We start from the raw sequence: 20,551 nt of genomic DNA on the forward strand, positions 1-20,551 counted from the left end.
TCAGCCTGAGACGGAAGTGAAGCATATGGGCTGTGGGTGGGTTACCTCAGACACCAGATTGCTGACAGTCTTTGCCAGGAGGATCTGTGGGGTGTCAGGCACAGCATGACATGTTCCTCTTTCCTTAACATGTTTCTCTTTGTATTTCAGCTGTGGGAGTAGAAAGCAGGGAGGCATTTCTTTATTTTCTTTGAGGATCTTGCACAATTTCAATCAGCCCCCAAATCCCTCAACAATGTCTGAGAGAACAATATTGACTAGGCACACAATAAAGGATTTGATGCTCATTGAAAATGGTTTTTTCCCTGACAACTTTCAAGTTGAGGTTTTAATAAGGATGAAAATTTCACAGTAAATCTTTGCCTGTAGTTCAAAGCATTCTCAAATATGTCATTTGACACCCATCAGGCCTGGAGACAGGGTCTTTCTTCCTTTAAAGATGTGGAAAGTACATGGTAGGAAGAACAGGATACCTACAGAAAAGAAACTTAAGGTCTGGGACAGAATCCAGCCACATCTTCCTTCCGAGCCTTAGTCAGTGCCGTGGGAACTGCGGGCTGTAGTATAAGCCAAGAACAATCCTGGGCTCATCAGCACTTTTACAGGTGCCCTGCCCCCCTTTCCTGCCCCCAGCTTATCACTGATGCCACTGAGGGCAGGGCCACAAGTAAGCTCCTACAGAGAGGAATTCTGTCCTGTCCTAGGTATGTCTGGGGACTATTGCTGCAAAAGATGGCCTTGAGTCAGGATAGATAGACACTGTAGAAGGCTGGATACTTACATCACTTTCTATTAAGGAGTTCCTGAGGGCGAGCACCATGTCCTTATCATCAGTGACAGAAAGCTTGCAGCCCTTGAGAAACTCTCGGTCCAGCTTATATTCAAACTGTGATAGAAAAAAGCAGAGGAAGCAGGTCATTTGATTAGACCAGAGAGGAGTCTATAAAGGGAATCATCGTTCCCAGAGTAAAGGGAGGGGCTTCCCGGCCTGTCACTGCCACCATATGCTGGATTCATCTCTTCCAGCCCAGGGGCCAGGACCGGGACCAGGATTCAGCTCTCCCAGCCAACCCCTCTCAGGCTTCAGGTCTCTGAGCCCTCGGTGCCTGGGCCCAGTCGAGAACAGGCTCAACAGCCAAGTTTGGTTCCTGAACTCGCTCCTCCCCTCAAACGTCCTACTTGGACCTCCAACCAGCTGGGGCAAGTGCCCTGATGGTGCGTGTTAGAAACAACCACATGCTGCCTCCACTCTTACATCACTTTGCTGTAGGGATGACTTGGCAGCCTGGATGAAGTCAGGCCTGTCAGGCGTCCACTTCCAGTAGGCTTTGTTGGCTTCATATTGCTTCTTATAGTCCAGCTGTTTGGAATGTGACAGAGAGACAACACTCAGCCCGAGTTTACAAATACACGCAGTGCACAGGGGGACGCTTGCACTTCAACATTCCACAAATCATAGCTCATAGAACCCTCATGAAACTGTCTGTGCTCTATACAGCCTGCCTGCCGCTCAGATCAGCAGTTGGCACCCTTTGTCCCCAGATCAGTGCTAAAGCTTTGAAATACCTCCAGGTGAAATGATTCTATAATCTACCTTAACTGCCAGTCCAACCCTCATTACCTTTGGAGTCAGGTGCTTATTGACTTGTAAGTAAATTACAGGTATTTCTGTAAAGGTGGCCAGAATATTACAGAGACTACATCAACCACCTCCCAGATTCCACAGTGTCTATTTTACTATATTTCCTCCCACATCTGTTTCCCTATTCATGGCCCACTAACTCATCATGGTGGCCCCAAAGAGAATGGCACTATTAGGAGGTGTGGCCTTTTGGAGGAAGTGTGTCACTGTGGAGGCAGGGTTTGAGGTCTCATATATGCTCAAACTATGCCCAGTGAGACAGTTCACTTCCTGTTGCCTTTCGCTCAAGTTGTAAGGACCCTCAGCTACAGCACCATGTCTGCCTGCATGCTGCCTTGCATCTGGCCATGATAATAATGGACTAAACCTTGGAACTGTAAGCCAGCCACCCCAATTAAATGTTTTCCTTTATAAGAGTGGCCATAGTCATGGTGTCTCTTCACAGCAATAGGAACCTTAACTAAGACAGTCATCCTTAAGACACCTGCCAGCTCCTATGACACCTTAGTTTACTGGCCCCAATAAATGGGTGCTTCTGGAATGAATGAGAATCAGATGGATTGCTAAGGTTTCATGGCACTCTTTTATGTATTTTTAAGAGTTGGTGCCCATCTAATTCATGGAGCTGTGTCTGCAGGTGAGATTTCAGGGTATGCCAGCTAAAGAAATGCATGAATGCAGATCTAAGCAAGCGGAGGATCCAGACAGTGACCTGATGGCAGCTAGGAACTCTGTTTCCTCCTCCAGAAGCAGATACCAGAGCTTAGGCAAGAACGAAAGATGCTGAAGCACATTGCAGAATGCAGCCTTCACTTCAGGATTAACTTCCAGGTTTTAGCTGCTCACAAAGGCTACGTAACATGTGACCTAGGTGAGGCACCCTTGCTCTTCAGGCTCCTTCATGAAGAGTCACTCACGACTCCTGCAGCAGAGCTTTTCATCTGGACAGGCAGAGGTTTGTCTCATGAAGAGATGCGAAAGGCCACGCGCTTGCTGAAGTGGATAAATCCCTACCACGTTTGCCATGGTTCAAAGGGCCAGCCACAACAATCTCCAACACTCTGTTGAGGCTGTACTGCCACTGTGAGGGTAGGAGGAGCTGAGACCTTCAGCCCACCATGTGGTCAGGAAGGCAGAGCCTCCAGGAGCGCTGCTGCTCATGCTGCAGGAGTGTGTAGGTTATCTGTCTGTCTTTCCCCTTGCTCTCCTGCCCTCCTGCTTCCCGCTATCGGCTAATGTACCAAGAGTTAATCAGCTAATGCCAGATACTCCCATCATGCTTTTGACCTCCCTATCTCCAGAGCTTAAATCAGTTTCTGTAAGTTACTCAGTCACAGGTGTTCTAGGACAGCGGCAGAAAGAGACAAAGGTTGGCTTGTGGGGCAAGTCCTGAACTCACATTGGTGTTGACTTTGTAGGCATCTTTGGCTGCTTTGATATGAACAGCATCTGGCTTGATGGTGCAGTTAGATTTATTCCTTTGGTAAACTTCCTTATATTTCAGCTATGAGAGGAAACAGTGACATGGTTAATTTTTTTCCCTAGGGAGTTAATTAAACATTTTAAAAATGAAGAAACTAGAACTGTGATGGCGACACATGATGCTCCCTATGAGAGTGTTTCGTCAAAGCCTGCTGTGGAGAGAAGACGAGTTATGAGGAGATGGGTCTTCTTACTCAGACATGTCAGAACAGTGTGGCCACAGGGTTTCCTCCTGCTGCTGTGGGCTGAACCCGATTAACTGTCTCCTACTCAGTGACCAGCACATAAACACTCAAGGGGCAACTGGACTGAAAGGTCCTTTCTTCACGGTTGGGGGTCTAGAGCCGTACCTTGTGAGTTTTGGTAACTGGGTTGAATGGCAGAAGCCTAACAAGTAGTTCCTCTATCTAGAGCCTGGAACTTCTAGCTTCATCTGCTTTTGTTTTTCCTAAATTCAATGGCCCTAGGATGCAATCTGGTCATTTCATTCATTGTTGGGGAAGGATCCCAGGTGCAACATGATTACGGTAGCATGAACTTCTCCAAGGCAAGGAACTGTAGTAAGGCTTACTATATTTACCACAAGAACCATTGCATTCTGGGCTTGTCTATGGACCTACTGCACTAATCAAGACTTTAGGAGGAAATCCGAGAAATGAGTACTTTTCATCAGTGCCCAACCTTAGCATATTCTAACAAGCATTTGAAGAAATTGATACAGAAATGTCTCAATTTTCTGCAGGGAGCAAGTTGCTCCCATGTGGGCTCCACCTGACAGATACTTTATGATCATCTATGTTTGTGTTTGTAACATCCAAACTTATTTGAAGAGATGCTCTTTACACATTTCCACCTTCTCAACCAATGTACTGAATATTCAAGTGTTTTTCATGGTGATTCATAGTCAACAGTATGGCATATTTATTCATCTACCAATGCACCTCTGAGCACAGCAATAATCAAGGTTTTGGGGTAGGGATTAGGCACAACACAGTTGCCTCAGTATACATATGAATGTGTATGCATATGTGTGTTTTCCAGAAGTGTACATAGCCACAGAGTTAAAAACACTAAATCTATGTGAGGCATGTTGGTTCATGCTATTTGGGAGGCTGAAGCAGGAGAGTCACTGTGAGTTCAAGGCCAGGCTGGGCTAGAAAGTGGTCTGAGCTTTAGAAAATTAAACATTTTATAAATAATAAATAGTGAATCTTTTTTTCAACAAAAATGACAGTGGTTTCCAACTACAAAATCAAAGCAAATATCTGGTTTGGGTTTGGTTTCTATTTTTGAAACAGATCTTGTTATGTAGCCTTGCCTGGCCTTAAACTAGCAACTCTCCTGTCCAGCCTCCCAAATGCTAGCCTAACCTACAGCCAAGTATCTCCTGAAATTCAGAGTGTGAGAACCTAAGAACGAGTTGGTTTTTCTCAGGGCAGATGAAGCTGATAGAGTGGTTTGGGCACTTGGGCGATGCTGCATTTTATCTTTACAATGGCCTCAGGGAGATCCCTTCCACATGCTGGCCTGCAATGTGGCTTTGCTGTTTGCTCATCCAGAGCTGGTGACCATTTCTTTATCACTTGCCATAGTTTGAATCTAGAATGTCCTCAAAGTCTCATATGCTAATGTCTTGGTCCCCAGCCACAGGTATTTCTGGGAGGTAGTAGAAGGTGGCCTCATCTCCCGGTAGTTTCTACTGCCTCCCACCAGCACTGTCTTCTGGCCATTGTAGCTGGTCCTCAGAGGGGACAGTGAGACCCCAGCTCCTTTCTCTTCCTCTGTTGTATCTCAGGCATGAAGAGGTCAGTAACTGTGCTCTGCTGTGCACCTGTGCCATGGGGTGCGGCTTCACCCAGGCTCAAGGAAAAGGGCCAATCAATCATAGAGTGGAAAGGCCCAAACATGAGTCAAAATAAAACTTCCTTTTCCTAAGGGAATTTATCTCAGTGACAGCAAGTGAACACATCTCTTGACTGTGTGTAAAAGATAAGGAGAAAATGATGTTTGAGTTCTAGGAATAACTCCTGACTGACCTTGAAGCTTCGGCTCTCTGCCTCCTGGAACCCAGGGAGCATACTGCTAGATGCCAGGCCATGTGGAGAAGGTGTACAGAAGGGGCCTCATTTATCCAGAATCCAAATGACCGTCAGCTGTCAGTTGTGCGAGTATGGCTCTTTGGGGATTCAGCTTCACATCCCTATGCCCATCTCAATCCTAACTGCCATGACTGTCCCAGGGTCACCTTGGTCACTCAGATCAGTTTTGCCTGCACTGTTTCCCAGCAAAAATCACTGATCCTTGGACACTGCTGTTTGTTGTTGTTGGTCTGCCTTTGTTTTTGAGACAGGGCCTCACTATGTAGTTTTGGTTGGTGTAGAACTCACAGAGGCCTGCATACCTCTGCCTCTGGAGTGCTGGGATCAAAGACATGTGCTACCATGCCCCACTGACATCTCAAGATGAGCAGGCATGTTCCTGGCTCTGGTGGAGCTGCCTTTGACCTTTGACCTGACCAATATACACATCTCTCTCTGACCCAGACTTCGGGGATCTGCTTTGTCTTGCTGCCCTGGGCTAAGCTTGGTCACTAAGTTCCCTCTAACTGCACCTTGTCCCTCTGGATCTGCCTGTGCTTTTCCTTCACATTGATACAGTTCTCACACATTGGGACCGGGTTCCAGAAGAGACACCTTAAATTCTTGGCCCAGCTGTGCCCCAGATGTCTGCCTATAGCATTTGGAACAGACCTACTTTGCTGTGTCCAGCCGACTCACAGAATCATAAGGAAAAATGGAGGATTTCAGGCCATTAGGTTGCCAAGTGGCTTTTCCACAGACAGAGCTTACCACCTGGAGTTTGCTACATCATATGGAAAGCCCCAGACAGCGGGGCTAACAAAGGTACTCACATCACTGACTTCATCTTTCACTTTGCGGACATGCAGCAGCATGGGCGTGTCGTGGATGGTGGTGTAGCCTCTGGGTCTGGCCTTGTTGTATTCCAGTTTATAAAGTATCTGAAGCAGATGGAAAAGCAGGAAGGTACAACGTTATGTTTCTCCATTTATAATTTAAGATACAAAGGAAAGTGGACAGGAAGGAAGGACTATTCTATAAACTCAATAGGTATTTACAGCTGCTCACTGGGGTCTCTGCTTCTCCACTGGCATGCTCTCTGATTTGAATGACAAGTCTTCAGTGTGAAAGACAGCTCTGTGTGTGGCAGCATGCAGCACCCTTGCCTCCCTCCCGCTGAGGGCAGTTTCTCAGACACTTGACAGTCTGCAATGGCCCCCACCTGGGCCAATGCTCCAGACCTGAGAATGCAGGCGCTCTGCTTCTGTACTTACATCGCTGATTTGCTTGTTGACTTTTGTGGTGCGTAGGTGCTCTGGAGTGTCCACAACTGAGGTGAATTTGTCCTTGGACTTTTCATACTTTTTCCTGTATTTGATCTACATTGTGTAAGAATGGATCAGTTACTTTCAAGAATGAAGGCCTTAAAGAAATCTCATGAAACACCAGAGTGTGTGCTGGCATCACGGTGGCTTCTGCTTTAAATCCTGACTAGAGATGTTTAATAAAGTTTGCATTTGATAGCAGTAGTGTAGTAGAGTGGACAGATATTTTCCAATCTATTTTCTACACATGGAAGCAAACAGGCTCTCAGAGGTTAGGAGAGTGAGCCAAGGGCATGTGTGGAGTAAATCTCAGAGAAGGACTAGAACCTTCTCTGGACTGACAAGTACAATTTCACTCTAACATTCCTTATTGCATTTATATTCTTCTATGCCCAAGTGAAATAGATGTTGGTTAAATGAGTTATATGATCTTTAAAGTATTTATTCTTCTCTCATACAATACATCCCGACCACAGCTTCCCCTCCCTCTCCTTCTCCCATTCTCCCCCACCTCCCCTCTCCCCAAGATCCAAAATGCATTTATTTTTGTATTTTCCAAGTCACCGTTTTCTGTTTGTTTTTCATGCACATAGCTGTTTTAAGCCGGACAGATACAGAGAACAGCAGACTTTCATGCATGTGATGCTGATGAATCTATCAAGGCCAAGGATGTTTAGGGTGGGAACAGATCCTTTTTTAAATATGTTGATTTGATCAGCAAGCTAAAACGACAAAGCAAGCTGATAATACAAAAGATTGGCTAAAGCCTTTTCGGTTTGGGCCCAAGGACTGGCATTTCCTTAATGTTCTGACTGGTACTCAACAATGCCACCTTTCTCTTCCAGCCCCTGATGGAAAGGTGGCAGCATGCTCAGCAGACTTGTTCCATGGCAATATTATCAACATGAAGATGGACAAGGTCCAGAGGCAGCATGGCTAGCCTCAGCTCTCTGAAACAACACAGTTGCAGCAAGAACTTAGCAACAGTAGACGAAAACATTAAATATCTAGACCTTTAAAGGCTATTAATCTACTAAAACCCTCAGTTTCTAAGGAGACTGTCTCTTGAAGCAAACACTAAAAAATACAAGTTCATGTTGTACCAATTTGAAAGAAAAATGTGTGAAGGAGACTCAGCCGATCTGGAGGATTTCTAAGCATTAGCTGTGTAGACGATGGCTGCCCAGGACATCAGGCCATGGTCAGATTTCATTTCTAAGGAATGAGTATTCACATGATTTACCATGAGAAAGCAGCACAGGCAGGGGTCAGGAGAGGAAGCCAAAGAAAGCAGAGAAAGGGAAGCACTGAAGGTCTAAAACCTTCATCTTCACACCCTGTTGGACATTACCTGGCTCCACATGTGTGTGTTGTAGAGTGCAGTCAACATATCTGGACGCAGGATTTCATTACATCCTTGTTTCAGAAGCATCTTGGCACTAGATTTATATTTTCTCTGTTCATGCAAAGAGCAGTGAGGCACAAAAGAGACTCATGAAGACAGAAAGGACGTGGCTCTATATCCCAGTCACCTCTGAGTGAAGAGATGTAGGCTTAACGCGCTTTGTGTACTCACGGGGCTGTGCAGCGAAGACCCCTATGCACTACGCAGGGAGAGTGGCTGAAATATTTATGCTTGGCCATCCACAGCAATGGGGAGGACAAAAGTAGCAACGTGTCTGTTACCACTCAGACTGCCTCATGGGGGTGACATCATCAGAATGGTAAAATATAGTAGGGGGCTCTTTTTGTCTTTACAGCTCAATTTACAGTTTGAGGAGCTGTTTACAAACAGGCTCTGCAGGAGAATAAAATGGGGAAAGAGGTCCCGGCTTCTGTTTCCACCTTCACCACAGCACCAGTGAGGACACAGAGCGTTGACTGGCACACTCAAACAGCTCTCAGGCTCTTTGGGTGGCTAGACAGATATTTTGAAACAGAACAGCCCAATATCATAGGCAGAACCTATGACATCCTTGCAGCAGACAGGACGACACCTCGTGAGAATTCCGAGCACAGTTCTGCCTGGGCTGCACTGCCAGCCTCAGTCACAGTACCTGGCTGATCTGGTCGCCTGCGGTCTTAGCCAGCAGATGTCTAGGCTCATCGACTACCAGGTGGTATTTATCTTTCCGCTGCTCATAATCAGCTCTGTATTTTTTCTGCTCAAACATCATATTAAATTATAGCAAGAATATGACATCGAGGGTACACAGTAATATCGCAATCTAAGCTCTCCAGAGAGGCAGAAACCTGTCATGTTTAGCACTGAGTCCCTCTGTCTCCAACGACAATGTTTAATTGTTCATACAGGGAGTAAGAAAAACCAATGAAGATAGATTGCCTGGAGAGAGGCTGGAGCCTGGGAGAGAGCAGCCTCTGAAACAAACTAGGGTACCTTATGCCCAAAGGTCTCCATCTTTTCATATGACACGTTATTAATGTCAGGCTTTCTGACATCTTACATTATATTTAAAACGAGGTGCTGATAATCTTTGGGTTTAACATATAAGGGAGCGAAAAGAATTCAAAAGTATAACTAACACTATACAAAAGTATCACTAACTATACTAACCCCAAAGTATAACTAAGTACAAATCCTCAAGCACAGTTGCCATCATTCTGTAGTACTAATTTACTTGATGATTTAAAAGACCTGGAAGTTCTTTATGAAATAGAAAAACAACATATATCAAGACTGCCCTAGGAAGTTGCTGATGGTACAGAGTTGTCCAGCCTGGAAATGTGTTGAAATGAAAAAAATTAAACAAAAATAATTGAAATCAAAGATCGTTCATGTAAATGTACCACTGGCTACATTCTTATTATTAGCTCTTTTACTAATTTTCTAACATGTTTGAACTTAGGCAAATCCATGGATTATCTGAAAGCAGAAAAGTAAAATTTTTGTTATGAAAACATCCAAACATTATACTATTTCCCAAATAAAACTCACAGCTGCTTATTTCAACTGGCTAAAATTATATTCAAATTACATGACTGCAAATATGGCTGTAGGGGAGAATGAGTGGCATGTAAAGGGGGGTGTAAATAGCACTCCTGTGCATTCAATTCTGTGGGAGGAACAATAACACATTTCAATGCATGATTCACACACCTCTTCCCATTGAGGAGGTCAGGGGTTCTAATCACTTCCATTTTGGTACTTCGTGGGACTACTGAATCAACCTGGAACTTCTAGGTCTTCCAGCTCTGCATAGTTTAAAGGCATTAGCTGATAGTCCACAAAATCCTCCCTCCTTTCCCTGGTACTACAGGGCTTTGCTGAAGTGGTGGAGCTAGTCTAGGCCTAGTCAGGGTTTTAGCAGAACCTACCAGATAGTGACATTTTATAGTCTTATAGGGAATGACAGATTTCCTGTCATGCTACATATTAGATTTTAATGAAATAGTCCTGAAGACTTCTCAAGAGAACTGAATAGGCTTATTAATCTACTTAGCAGTACGTACCTCATTCATCAATTGAGTTGCATACTTGAAATGCCTGTTAATTGGACAGTCAGCAACATATTTGAAATTTGACTTTGTTCTTTCAAATACTTCTTTATATTTATACTGGGGGAAAAGAACATAATTATTTGATTGTATATCCAGTCTTCAGGATGAGTCATGATCTTTATCTTATAATATAATGATGCATTCATAGAGCTAACAGGTCTTTATGGAGTTTTTTCTTACCTCCTGAGGCAGTGAAAAGTAGAAGGGACTGACTTCTTGAAAATAGTCCAAAATCATAGTATAAACCACCCATTAAATCAGTGGCTCTCAACTTCCCAAAGCTGTGACCCTTTCACATAGTTCCTCATGCTGTGGTGATCCCCAACCATAAAGTTATTTTTGTTGCTGCTTCATAACTGTAAGTTTGCTACTGTTATGGACCACAATATAAATCTCTGTGTTTTTCTATGGTCTTAGGTGACCACAGTGAAAGGGTCGTTTGACCACCAAAGTTGTCACAACTCACAGGTTGAGAACCACGGCATTGGATGGTTACCAAATACAAATTCAATGCTGAGCGAAGATCTAAAGCATTTCTTCTCTGTTTTGGAATATTATGATGATTGTACTTTAATGTATTTTGATGTGCCACATGAATGCAATATTTAGTCCATTAGGTAGACTATAGTTTCCTAGCAACTAATCAGATAATTACAATCTTATAGAGCAGGGCTAAGTGATGACTGAGTTACCCTGCAACCTGTTTTTAAACAGTTCTACAAATTAAGAATGGCTTTAACAATTTTAAATAATTACAACATAAAAAAATAGGTGCTGTTATAAATGTGACCTCCCCCCACCCAGTCTACTTTAAAGTATCTAATGTCTGGCATGCATCAGAAATCAGCTGATTCTTATTTTATATTAAAAGCAAACTCAACTCCTGTACTTTGTAAATAGGAAAACGAGGCCCTAAAAACTTGATTACATCATGTATCACATTGTTTATAGGCTAAAATAACCACACTTGATATTTGCTGCAGTATTATGCTTGAGTTGGGTGAATCATCCACATACATTTATGAGAGGGAACTCAGGAATAGTGATGAGTACTAGATAATTTTTCATCAAATTCAAATAAGCTACAATTAATGAAGTCAGCACTAAAGAAATCTCTAGCCAGACATAATTGTATATTCCTTTAATACTAGCAATTGGGAAGGCAGAGGCAACCAGAACTCTGTGAGTTTAAGGACAACCTAATCTATACATAATGAATTCTAGGCCAGTCCTACTATATAGTAAGACCCTGTCAAAAAACAAAACAAAACAAAAAAATTGAAAATCTCTAAAGAGAGTGAAGAGTTCAGCATGGGGTTTAGCTTCAGGTTCTAGAAGTAAGGACAAGGATAAAGCTACAAAAGCTGGTTCCCCAATCATCTTCTCTGTGAGCTGAGTTTACAGTTAATGGATGACGCCATTCTCCACAAGAAGACAGAGAAGACAGGCATACCTTGCTGTAGAGAGTCTTGTTCTGTCCAGCTAGTGTCAAGTCAGGGGTATCGTAGGCATAGCAACCAATGCCTTTGAGCCAGGTCAAATCTTCTTTATATTTTACCTGACAGAAGAGGAATATCAAAGAGTTTTAATAATTCATCTTCAAGTAGTTATAGGTTAGGAGCCATCCAAGTGAAGAAATTGGAAACTCTGATCCCCAAAGTATGTCAACTAATGAAGATTTAAGAGTCTATATTATTTAAACAAATTTTTAGAATTCTTGATTTCTTCTTATGATTTATGATATTTAGAAAATTTCACGTTTACTATTAATTAAAACCAACTTTAACCACTGTATCTTTCTATAGGGAATATCATGGGCTTGGCAGCTGTATTTTCACACAGACAGGTGAAACCTCTTTTTAAATGGGCACTGCTTTCTCTCACTACCTCTTCAAAGGATCCCAGATAGGTGTGAACTATATTGTTTTGAGTCATAGAGGAAAACGGAGGGTGACAAATTCAAATATACTTTTTCCTTTTCTAAGCATGGACTTAACTCACTTAGTATTTGAATTTTATGACTGAATAACCATATACAATCTATGGAAGTGGGGCCGGATAGATGGCTCAGTAGGTAAAGGTACATGGCACTAAGTTTGATCTTCAGAAGCCTAGTGGTAGAGTGAGAGAATCAAGTCTCACAAGCTGTTCTTTGACCACAACACATTCACCATATCTCATGTATCGTGGCATGTGATACCTACTCCTCATCCCTGGAAAAAATTCGGTTGTAATCTAGATAGACCAGTGTTTCATCAGTTTTTATGCTATGCAATGGTTGACCTCAGAGCTCACATGGGAATATGAGTTTTCTTTTCTTTAAAGAATTTAAAAGATTCATTTATTTATTATGTATATAGCATGTATGACTACAGATCAGAAGAGGGCACCAGATCTCATTACAGATGGTTGTGAGCCACCATGTGGTTGCTGGGAGTTGAACTCAGGACCTCTGGAAGAGCAATCAGTGCTCTTAACCTCTGAGCCATCTCTCTATCCCCCAGGAATATGAGTTTCTATGTGCAAAGTGAAGGTGATACTCACATCACTGACAGCATCCGTGACTGCCCGGTGGTGGAAGTGTTCAGGCCGATCAGGAATGGAGCTCCAGATTCCCAGCTGGCTCATGTAGTTCTCCTTGTATTTCACCTGTTGTAAAAATGTAAAGGCAGCTACAAAGTCGACTCAAAGTTAATGTAAAGCACATCTCTCTGGAGTTTGCAGAAAAGGGAGACTGCTTTTAGAAAAAAAAATGGTGGTGGGTTACAGAGCCCCTTTGAAGTAGTCCTATCCAGGGACATACTTTACTGATGTCGTCTGTGACTTTGCGATGATACACAATGTCCAGGGCGTCCTTCACAGTGTGATATTTCCCTTTAGTCTTTTGAAATGTCTCTTTGTAGCGAAGCTGTTAAGAGAGAATACAACACTGATCATGAAGACTGAATTCAGTTCTGCTACACTCTAACTTTCTTGAGTTTCTCTCTTAGATTTTCCCCATGAATCAATTTAGGAAAAAGTTTGAAAGGTCATTCCAGATGTTGGAAGAGAAAAAGACACAAAGGAAAACTTCAAAATGCAAAAAAAATATATGGATTGATAAAATAATAATGAACGGATCATGGTTCGTTGGTTGCGGCAAATGTCTGACAGTAGTCATTAGTGATGGGGAAACCATGTGGGCCATGTCAGGATTCTCTGTGTGTACGGTCTTTGCTGTTTTTCTTTAAATCTAATACTACTTAACATAAGAAAGAAATGCATGTAAATGTTAAAGAATTCTATTTTTGGGGAAAGACGAAAACAACAAAGACCACAGCCTTGCTATGACATACTAATGTACATGGGTCGGGGAGAGATTCGGCTCCCACCTACTGCTGTTGAAAATGACTTTTGCACTAAGCAATCTTGAAATTTCATTGGATTATGCCTGTTGTCTTTGTGGCATGATCACTCTACTATTACGTCTATGTAAGACACATGCTTCTCTGTCTGCGTTCAACCCTGAGCAGGTATTCTCCTTTTGGATAACAGGCCAAGCACATAGCAAAAGATGTCTTTTCTGAAATACTTTGTTCTTTACGTGGGTGATGTTAGAAAATTACTTGTGGGGTCAGCCATGGCTGATACACTAAAAATTAACACCAGATAACACCCTTGTTGCACTGGATGATTTTAAAGATTAAGGAATTGGTGCTGTTTTAAAGGTAAAGAATTTGAAAATTGGCATAGGGGAAGCTCTGGGGCATAGTCAGATTCTGGGAGTAATTTCAGTGTGTGGCAACCCCCATACAAAGAATATTAAATTTGACACAAATTAATATTGAGCAGTATTGGTCAGAGTGGCTTCAACAGATACTCCCAGTACTCTGGAGGGACTGTTGTGAGTTTGAGGCCAACCTGGGCTACACAGTGAATGGTAGGCCACCCTCAGTTACAAAGTTTTGTTGAGCCTATCTCAACAAAACAAAACAAAACAAAACAAAATGGGGGCCAGGTGGTGGTAGCACACACCTTTAAACCCATCACTTGGGAGGCAGAGGCAGACAGATCTCTGTGAATTCGAGGCCAGCCTGGGCTACAGAGTGAGTTCCAGGAACAGCGTCAAAGCTACACAGAGAAACTCTGCCTCGAAAACCCAAAAACCAAACCCTAACAAACCAAACCAACCAACCAACCAAACAAACCCAAACCCAAACCAAACCAAAACAAAAAAAAAAAAATGGGGAAAATTCAGCAGTAACCTTGAATGATATAGATAGGGGATGTCACACAAAGGCTGAAATGGTCCTGAAGCATAGATTTTGAGGAGAATCTATGGTTTTCCCATCTTGTATTTAAGGTGTGTGATGATAGATTGTGAACCCTAATAAACTTGCCTGAGGATCAGAGGACAGAGCCAGCCACTAGATTAAACATAGAGGTCAGGCAATGGTGACACCTTTAATCCCAGCACTTGAGATTTCATGAGTTTGCTTGGGAAGCGTACACACCTTTAATCCCAGGGAGTAATATTGCAGGGCAGAGAAAGGTATATAAGGCATGAGGAAACAGGAACTCATTCTTTTTAGGCTGAGGATTTTTTAGAGGTAAGAACCAGTGGCTGGGTGTTCTGCTTCTCTGATCTTTTAGCTTTCACCCAGATATCTGGCTCTGGGATTTTTATTAAGAGACCAACTAGATTTGAACAACATAAGTGCTAACTAGAATTGTCTCTTTGCTACTAATTCCCTTATGTGGCCATGAACTTTAGAGTTATACTGTGGACATGTGGTGCTAGCTGGGGCTTTTGGCTGAGTGTAAGTCTTAAGTTGTCCAACCCACTAAGGGGTATTAGATATAGCAAATCTGAAGTTGAGTTCTAAGACACAAAGCCAGGAGGAGCTGGCCACCTCCCTCAAGTGGACAAGTATACTTGTTACCAGTTAAAGGCAGACTTGTCCCTGAACAGGTGATATGGAAAATGAAAGTCATTCTCTGAATCTAGCTTCTGTGTTCACATGTCCTGGCACTCATACACTATATTAGGTAATTAAGAGACAGAAGAGAACACTTTCTAAGCTTTGACAAGTAGTGTAATAGACACACTATTCACATTTTTCATGTGTAGTCTTACTTCATTACCATATTTCTCATCCTATTTCACATATGAGAAAAATTAGGCATTATAGAGAATTGAAGAGCAGGCCACTGAGTTGAATATATGTTTGTCGGCATGCAAGACCATGATTTTATGTCTAAGTAAATTAGTTATCAAGTATCTCTAGGATACCATCCAAGAACTACAAAGAAGGGTCATATTATTATCCAGGAGATAATGAATAGCTTGCAACATTCAATACAGTTCTTAGCTGCTTAGCTGAATTAGTACTGTGTGAGTGTGTGTTCTTTCCTGATTCATGCTGTGTGCAATGGCTTTGAGCTATGGCTGTGATAGAACAGTTTGTGTTGCTTAGATCACCACAGCTGTCCCTGTCACAGCAGGAGAAGGAGAAGGGATGCTCACATCACTGGCGTTCCAATAAGCCCTCTTGGCTCTGATGAGGATCGGCGTATCTGCAACTGGTGTATACTTGTCCTTCATCTTCTCATATTGAATCTTGTACTTTTTCTAAGGTATACAAAAAGAAGAGAAAGAGAAATAAGTTCCAATTTTATTATAATTACTGGTGTGTGTGTGTGTGTGTGTGTGTGTGTGTGTGTGTGTGTGTGTGTGTGTGAAATGCATGGAGGTTTGAGGATAACTTTGTGGAGTTGGTTCTCTATCCAGTTTCATGTGGGTTCTGGACATTAAACTCAGGCTGTTTGTACCACAAGTGCTTTACCTGCAGAGCTATGGGGCCAGCCCAAGTTTGTGTTTACACCCAAATCACAGATCTAAGGGAAAGGCATATCTCATTCTTAGAGTACAGCTTCTGTGTTTGAATGATGCTGAGCATACTTTGTAGTGATAAAATTCCCATCAGAAATAGTAGGTGAAGACTTTGGAAGTATTTCTTAGCAAACAAGTACGTTGGTGTGGAATCCCCATCTTACCTCACTGACCATGTCCTTCACATCTTTAGCGTGTTGCAAAGCCGTGGTCTGGTTTCCAGCATGGTGATGGGGTCTCTCTTTAGTGGCAAGCTCAACATAGAGATACTAGGTAATAAGAGAACAAGGAAGGGTGAGAGATGAAGCTTCATCTGTCCTCTTAATTTTGAGTCTTTATTTATGTGCGTTTGGTTGCTTGAGGTTGTTGTTGGAGTGTTTGTAAATTTGTTTCTCTGTATGTGACATTTAAAAACACACCTCCACAAACCAGTTGTCTAACAGTCCTTCTGTTGGGTATGGTCCAGGGTAAAGCCATGTGATAAAGGATACTGAGAGAAAACTGGGAGGATTCTGAAAGATGGATCCTTCAGCATGCTTTCTGACTAGCTTTGCCTGCATGTGTGACATAGAGTTTCATTTGTCTGTGGATAACAGACACATTCTCCAAGTGATCAAATAATCACTATTTACTACTTAGAGCCCATGACTACTCATTGAGGACAAAATTAGACAGCAAAGATGACATGACATCCTTTGCCTGTGAATACGTGGGTGTAATTATGATGGTCCTGAAGAAAACTGCAATGTTAGTATACACAGGCTGCAGAAAAGACAACCAAATATGTCAGCTACCAGCCCAGGAAGGGCAAGTAGACATCACTGCCACATGGCAGGCTAATCAACTTTCATTAATGGCAGGCAGTACCTGACTCTGAAGCTTCTGTCCTCGCTTGGCTCTTAGGAGGTCAGGAGTATCAGGAACTGACGTGAAGATGGATTTCTGCTTCTTGCCTGCAGCTCTGTACACCAGCTAGATGCAAAACATGTCATCACTGTCACATCTGCTTTGCTGGCATGGCCAGTGCTCTGTAGCTGCCCTGGCTACTTACTCATGGGTAAGGCAGGTGACCTATTACTACTACCACTGCACCAGGCTAAATTTCTTCCTTCTAAACCAGTGGTGCTCAACCTTCCAAATGCTTCAACCCTTTAATACAGTTCCTCATGTTGTGGTGAACGCCAACCATAAAATTATTTTCATTGCTGCTTCATAACTGTATTTTTGCTACTCTTATGAATTGTAGTGTAAATATCTGTGTTTTCCAATGGTCTTAGGTGACCCTTGTGAAAGGGTCATTCGACTGCTTTAAACTGCTCTAAACTGATGGTTTATGATTATTTGTCTCCAGAACCTTGCTTCCCTCATACCCATTGCATCAACACGGCAGATGTTACCAAGCCTTCTAAGAGTCAATTATCCTGCTGCTGTAGTCTTGGTCAACTCAAGACAGAAAATCTTGAATTAACTTTAGTTTGCAGACAATTGTTTTTCTTTTTTTGTTTTTTGTTTGTTTGTTTTTGTTTTTGTTTTGCTTTTTCCAGACAGGATTTCTCTGTGTAGTTTTGTTGCTTGTCCTGGATCTCACTCTGTAGACCAGGCTGGCCTTGAAGATCTCACAGAGATCCTCCTGAGTGCTGGGATTAAAGGCATGTGCCACTGCTGCCTGGCTACAGACAATTGTTAAGGACAAAGACCTTCTAGACTGTGAAATCATGTCAACTCTCTGCTTTGCCTTAGTTGTAGAAGGGCAAATATTAAAGTCCTTTTTACAAAAAGAGAAAAATAAATAAATAATTGAGCCAATGGGAGGCCAACTGATTTACAGAGACATTGGGCCACTCTGCAGTCACGGGCAGAAGGAACATCTTTTCCTGTCATCATTGAATATCTTTATCATAGACAGGAACTAAGTTCTGAGTAGCTCAGTCCAACTGGCCTGTTTGCCTCTCATGTAGTGATAGGTGATGCATCCTCACCTCACTCAGATGGGTCTTCAGTTCCTGTACTTTTCTGTATTCTGGAGTGTCAAGCACCACCTTGTACTTGTCCCGCATCTTCCTGGCATTATCAGTGTACAGGTAATTCGACTTAGAAGAAGAAAGCCAGAAACACAAATTGATTAGTTATTTAAGGGACTGCATGTCATGTCTTTCAAATGGCTGGCATATGCAAACTGAGCAGGCTGTGAATGTGTCCTGGGATACTAAGAATCTCAATTATGTTCACCCTCTGCCCTCCCACTCGATCCCCCACCTTGGTATTCCTAGACAAGAACAAAAACAACTATCAAATAACTATGTTCATTACCTTTATAACAGGCATGGATCACCATAAGTAATTCGTGACCTACTTAAGTGCGTTGATGGCAAACTCCTCTTAAAAGTAGATGTAGGCTGAGAGTCTGTCTGCTCTTCCCTCCACTGGAAGCTAGCAATGGGATGCATGATAGTTATGTGGGGAAGCTGTGTACTGTGAAGGTGTGTCCTCACCCAGAGTTTTCTTAGGTGCCGGGAGCGAACCATGTCAGGAGTGTCATACAGGAAGCAGCCAAGTCCCTTCAAGATCTGCAAGTCCTCTTTGTATTTAATCTGCGGGGCAAACATAGACAGCTGGTTGTGAGTCAATGTAAATACAGGACAGAAACACAGGACAGCCACACTTCTTTATCAGTATAGAGTAGCTCTCCTCATCACAGTTTTGCTTTCTGTGGTTTCAATTTTCCATTGTTAACTGTAATGAAAAAATATGAAATGGAATATTCCAGAAAAAAAGCAGTTTTTACATTTTAAACATCTTTTATCTTAGCATATAGTTATGATAATTCTACTGTATTATTAGTTGCTAAGCTTAATGTCTTGTGCCTGATTCACATATTAAACTTTATCCAGAGTTTGTATTAATACCAGTATAGTCATGGTTTGGTACTGTCCATGGTCTGATGCATCCACTGGAAGATCTATGGAAGGTATCCTCCACAAATAAGGGGGGGGTACCATAGTTTTCATCTTGACTCAACTTGTATACCTTATGATCTTACTCTACCTGCATTCAAACCATAATTAAGTCTCTAACCCTGAGCTGAGGGGGGGGGCACTAATACTGTGTTGTCCTGTCAAGGGAAAAACTCACACATTCAAGGGGTTGGCCCACCAGGGAAAGGAGATATCCAAGGAGTAGTTCTTGTTCTTGTTCTTCTTGTTCTTGTTCTTCTTGTTCTTGTTCTTCTTCTTCTTGTTCTTGTTCTTGTTCTTGTTCTTCTTGTTCTTGTTCTTGTTCTTGTTCTTGTTCTTGTTCTTCTTGTTCTTGTTCTTGTTCTTCTTGTTCTTCTTGTTCTTGTTCTTGTTCTTCTTGTTCTTGTTCTTCTTGTTCTTGTTCTTCTTGTTCTTGTTCTTCTTGTTCTTGTTCTTCTTGTTCTTGTTCTTCTTGTTCTTGTTCTTGTTCTTGTTGTTCTTGTTCTTCTTGTTCTTCTTGTTCTTGTTCTTGTTCTTGTTCTTGTTCTTCTTCTTCTTCTTCTTCTTCTTCTTCTTCTTCTTCTTCTTCTTCTAATGGCAGTAGGAAGATGCTAAGAGGGAGTGCCATCAGGACCAGAGGGAGTGCCACCAGGACCAGGAGGAGATAGAAACCTAATATGACCTGGGAGGCAGGGCACTTGAATGGTAGGAATTGGTGATGATCTTCTGTTGATGTAGAATGGTGATCACTGAGTGAGCAAGCATGGTGGCATCCCTGTTCCTCTACTGGTTTGTCATGACTTTTCCTGTGGCTGAACAACTGAGGAGTTCCCTCACAATTTTACCTCCAAACTGTATATTCAGTTAAGAAATAAGCAATGGAAAAGGCTTTTCAAAGCCCCGAGGGTCTTAGAAGCTGAAAGCAAGGCTACTTCTTGGTAGGACTACTTTAGAAAGAGCCTACAAGATGCTTACGTCACTGGTGATGTCTCCAACATAGCGACAGTGCAACACTTGGGGTGTGTATGGCAGCGAGATCATGTGGCCCTGCATCTTGAAGAAGTCTGATTTGTAGATCAACTAAAGGAAGAAAAGAAATAATAGAATCCCACATTAGAGAGCAAATCGCCAGCATTTCTCCCCGGTGATGGCCTGTCTGCTCCCCAGTATTCTCCTTGGTGATGGCCTGTCTGCTCCCCAACATTCTCCCCGGTGATGGCCTGTCTGCTCCCCAGTATTCTCCCCGGTAATGGCCTGTCTGCTCCCCAGCATTCTCCCCGGTGATGGCCTGTCTGCTCCCCAGCATTCTCCCCGGTGATGGCCTGTCTGCTCCCCAGTATTCTCCCCGGTGATGGCCTGTCTGCTCCCCAGCATTCTCCCTGGTGATGGCCTGTCTGCTCCCCAGTATTCTCCCTGGTGATGGCCTGTCTGCTCCCCACTATTCTCCCTGGTGATGGCCTGTCTGCTCCCCACTATTCTCCCTGGTGATGGCCTGTCTTCTCCCCAATATTCTCCCTGGTGATGGCCTGTCTGCTCCCAGCATTCTCCCCGGTGATGGCCTGTCTGCTCCCCAGCATTCTCCCTGGTGATGGCCTGTCTGCTCCCCAGTATTCTCCCTGGTGATGGCCTGTCTGCTCCCAGCATTCTCCCCGGTGATGGCCTGTCTGCTCCCCAGTATT

The 20,551-nt window shown here is 42.9% G+C and overlaps 1 protein-coding gene across 2 annotated transcripts in view; it reads right to left on the reverse strand.

The window, feature by feature from the left end:
• Neb (nebulin) overlaps nt 1-20,551 on the reverse strand; it is a 197,348-nt gene that overhangs the window by 37,150 nt on the left and 139,647 nt on the right. For both annotated transcript variants that reach the window (XM_036184940.1, XM_036184939.1), the window contains 17 exons: nt 19,848-19,952; nt 18,411-18,509; nt 17,898-18,008; nt 16,786-16,890; nt 16,083-16,187; nt 15,553-15,657; nt 12,850-12,954; nt 12,591-12,695; nt 11,500-11,604; nt 9,999-10,103; nt 8,585-8,689; nt 6,477-6,581; nt 6,036-6,143; nt 3,042-3,146; nt 1,256-1,360; nt 782-886; nt 46-150 (listed from right to left, as the gene is read on the reverse strand). In XM_036184940.1, coding sequence (XP_036040833.1) covers nt 46-150; nt 782-886; nt 1,256-1,360; nt 3,042-3,146; nt 6,036-6,143; nt 6,477-6,581; nt 8,585-8,689; nt 9,999-10,103; nt 11,500-11,604; nt 12,591-12,695; nt 12,850-12,954; nt 15,553-15,657; nt 16,083-16,187; nt 16,786-16,890; nt 17,898-18,008; nt 18,411-18,509; nt 19,848-19,952 — 1,788 coding nt within the window. The remainder of the gene's footprint in view (nt 1-45; nt 151-781; nt 887-1,255; nt 1,361-3,041; nt 3,147-6,035; nt 6,144-6,476; nt 6,582-8,584; nt 8,690-9,998; nt 10,104-11,499; nt 11,605-12,590; nt 12,696-12,849; nt 12,955-15,552; nt 15,658-16,082; nt 16,188-16,785; nt 16,891-17,897; nt 18,009-18,410; nt 18,510-19,847; nt 19,953-20,551) is intronic.

Source organism: Onychomys torridus, chromosome 4 (assembly GCF_903995425.1).
Source record: "Onychomys torridus chromosome 4, mOncTor1.1, whole genome shotgun sequence".
Lineage (NCBI taxonomy): Eukaryota > Metazoa > Chordata > Mammalia > Rodentia > Cricetidae > Onychomys > Onychomys torridus.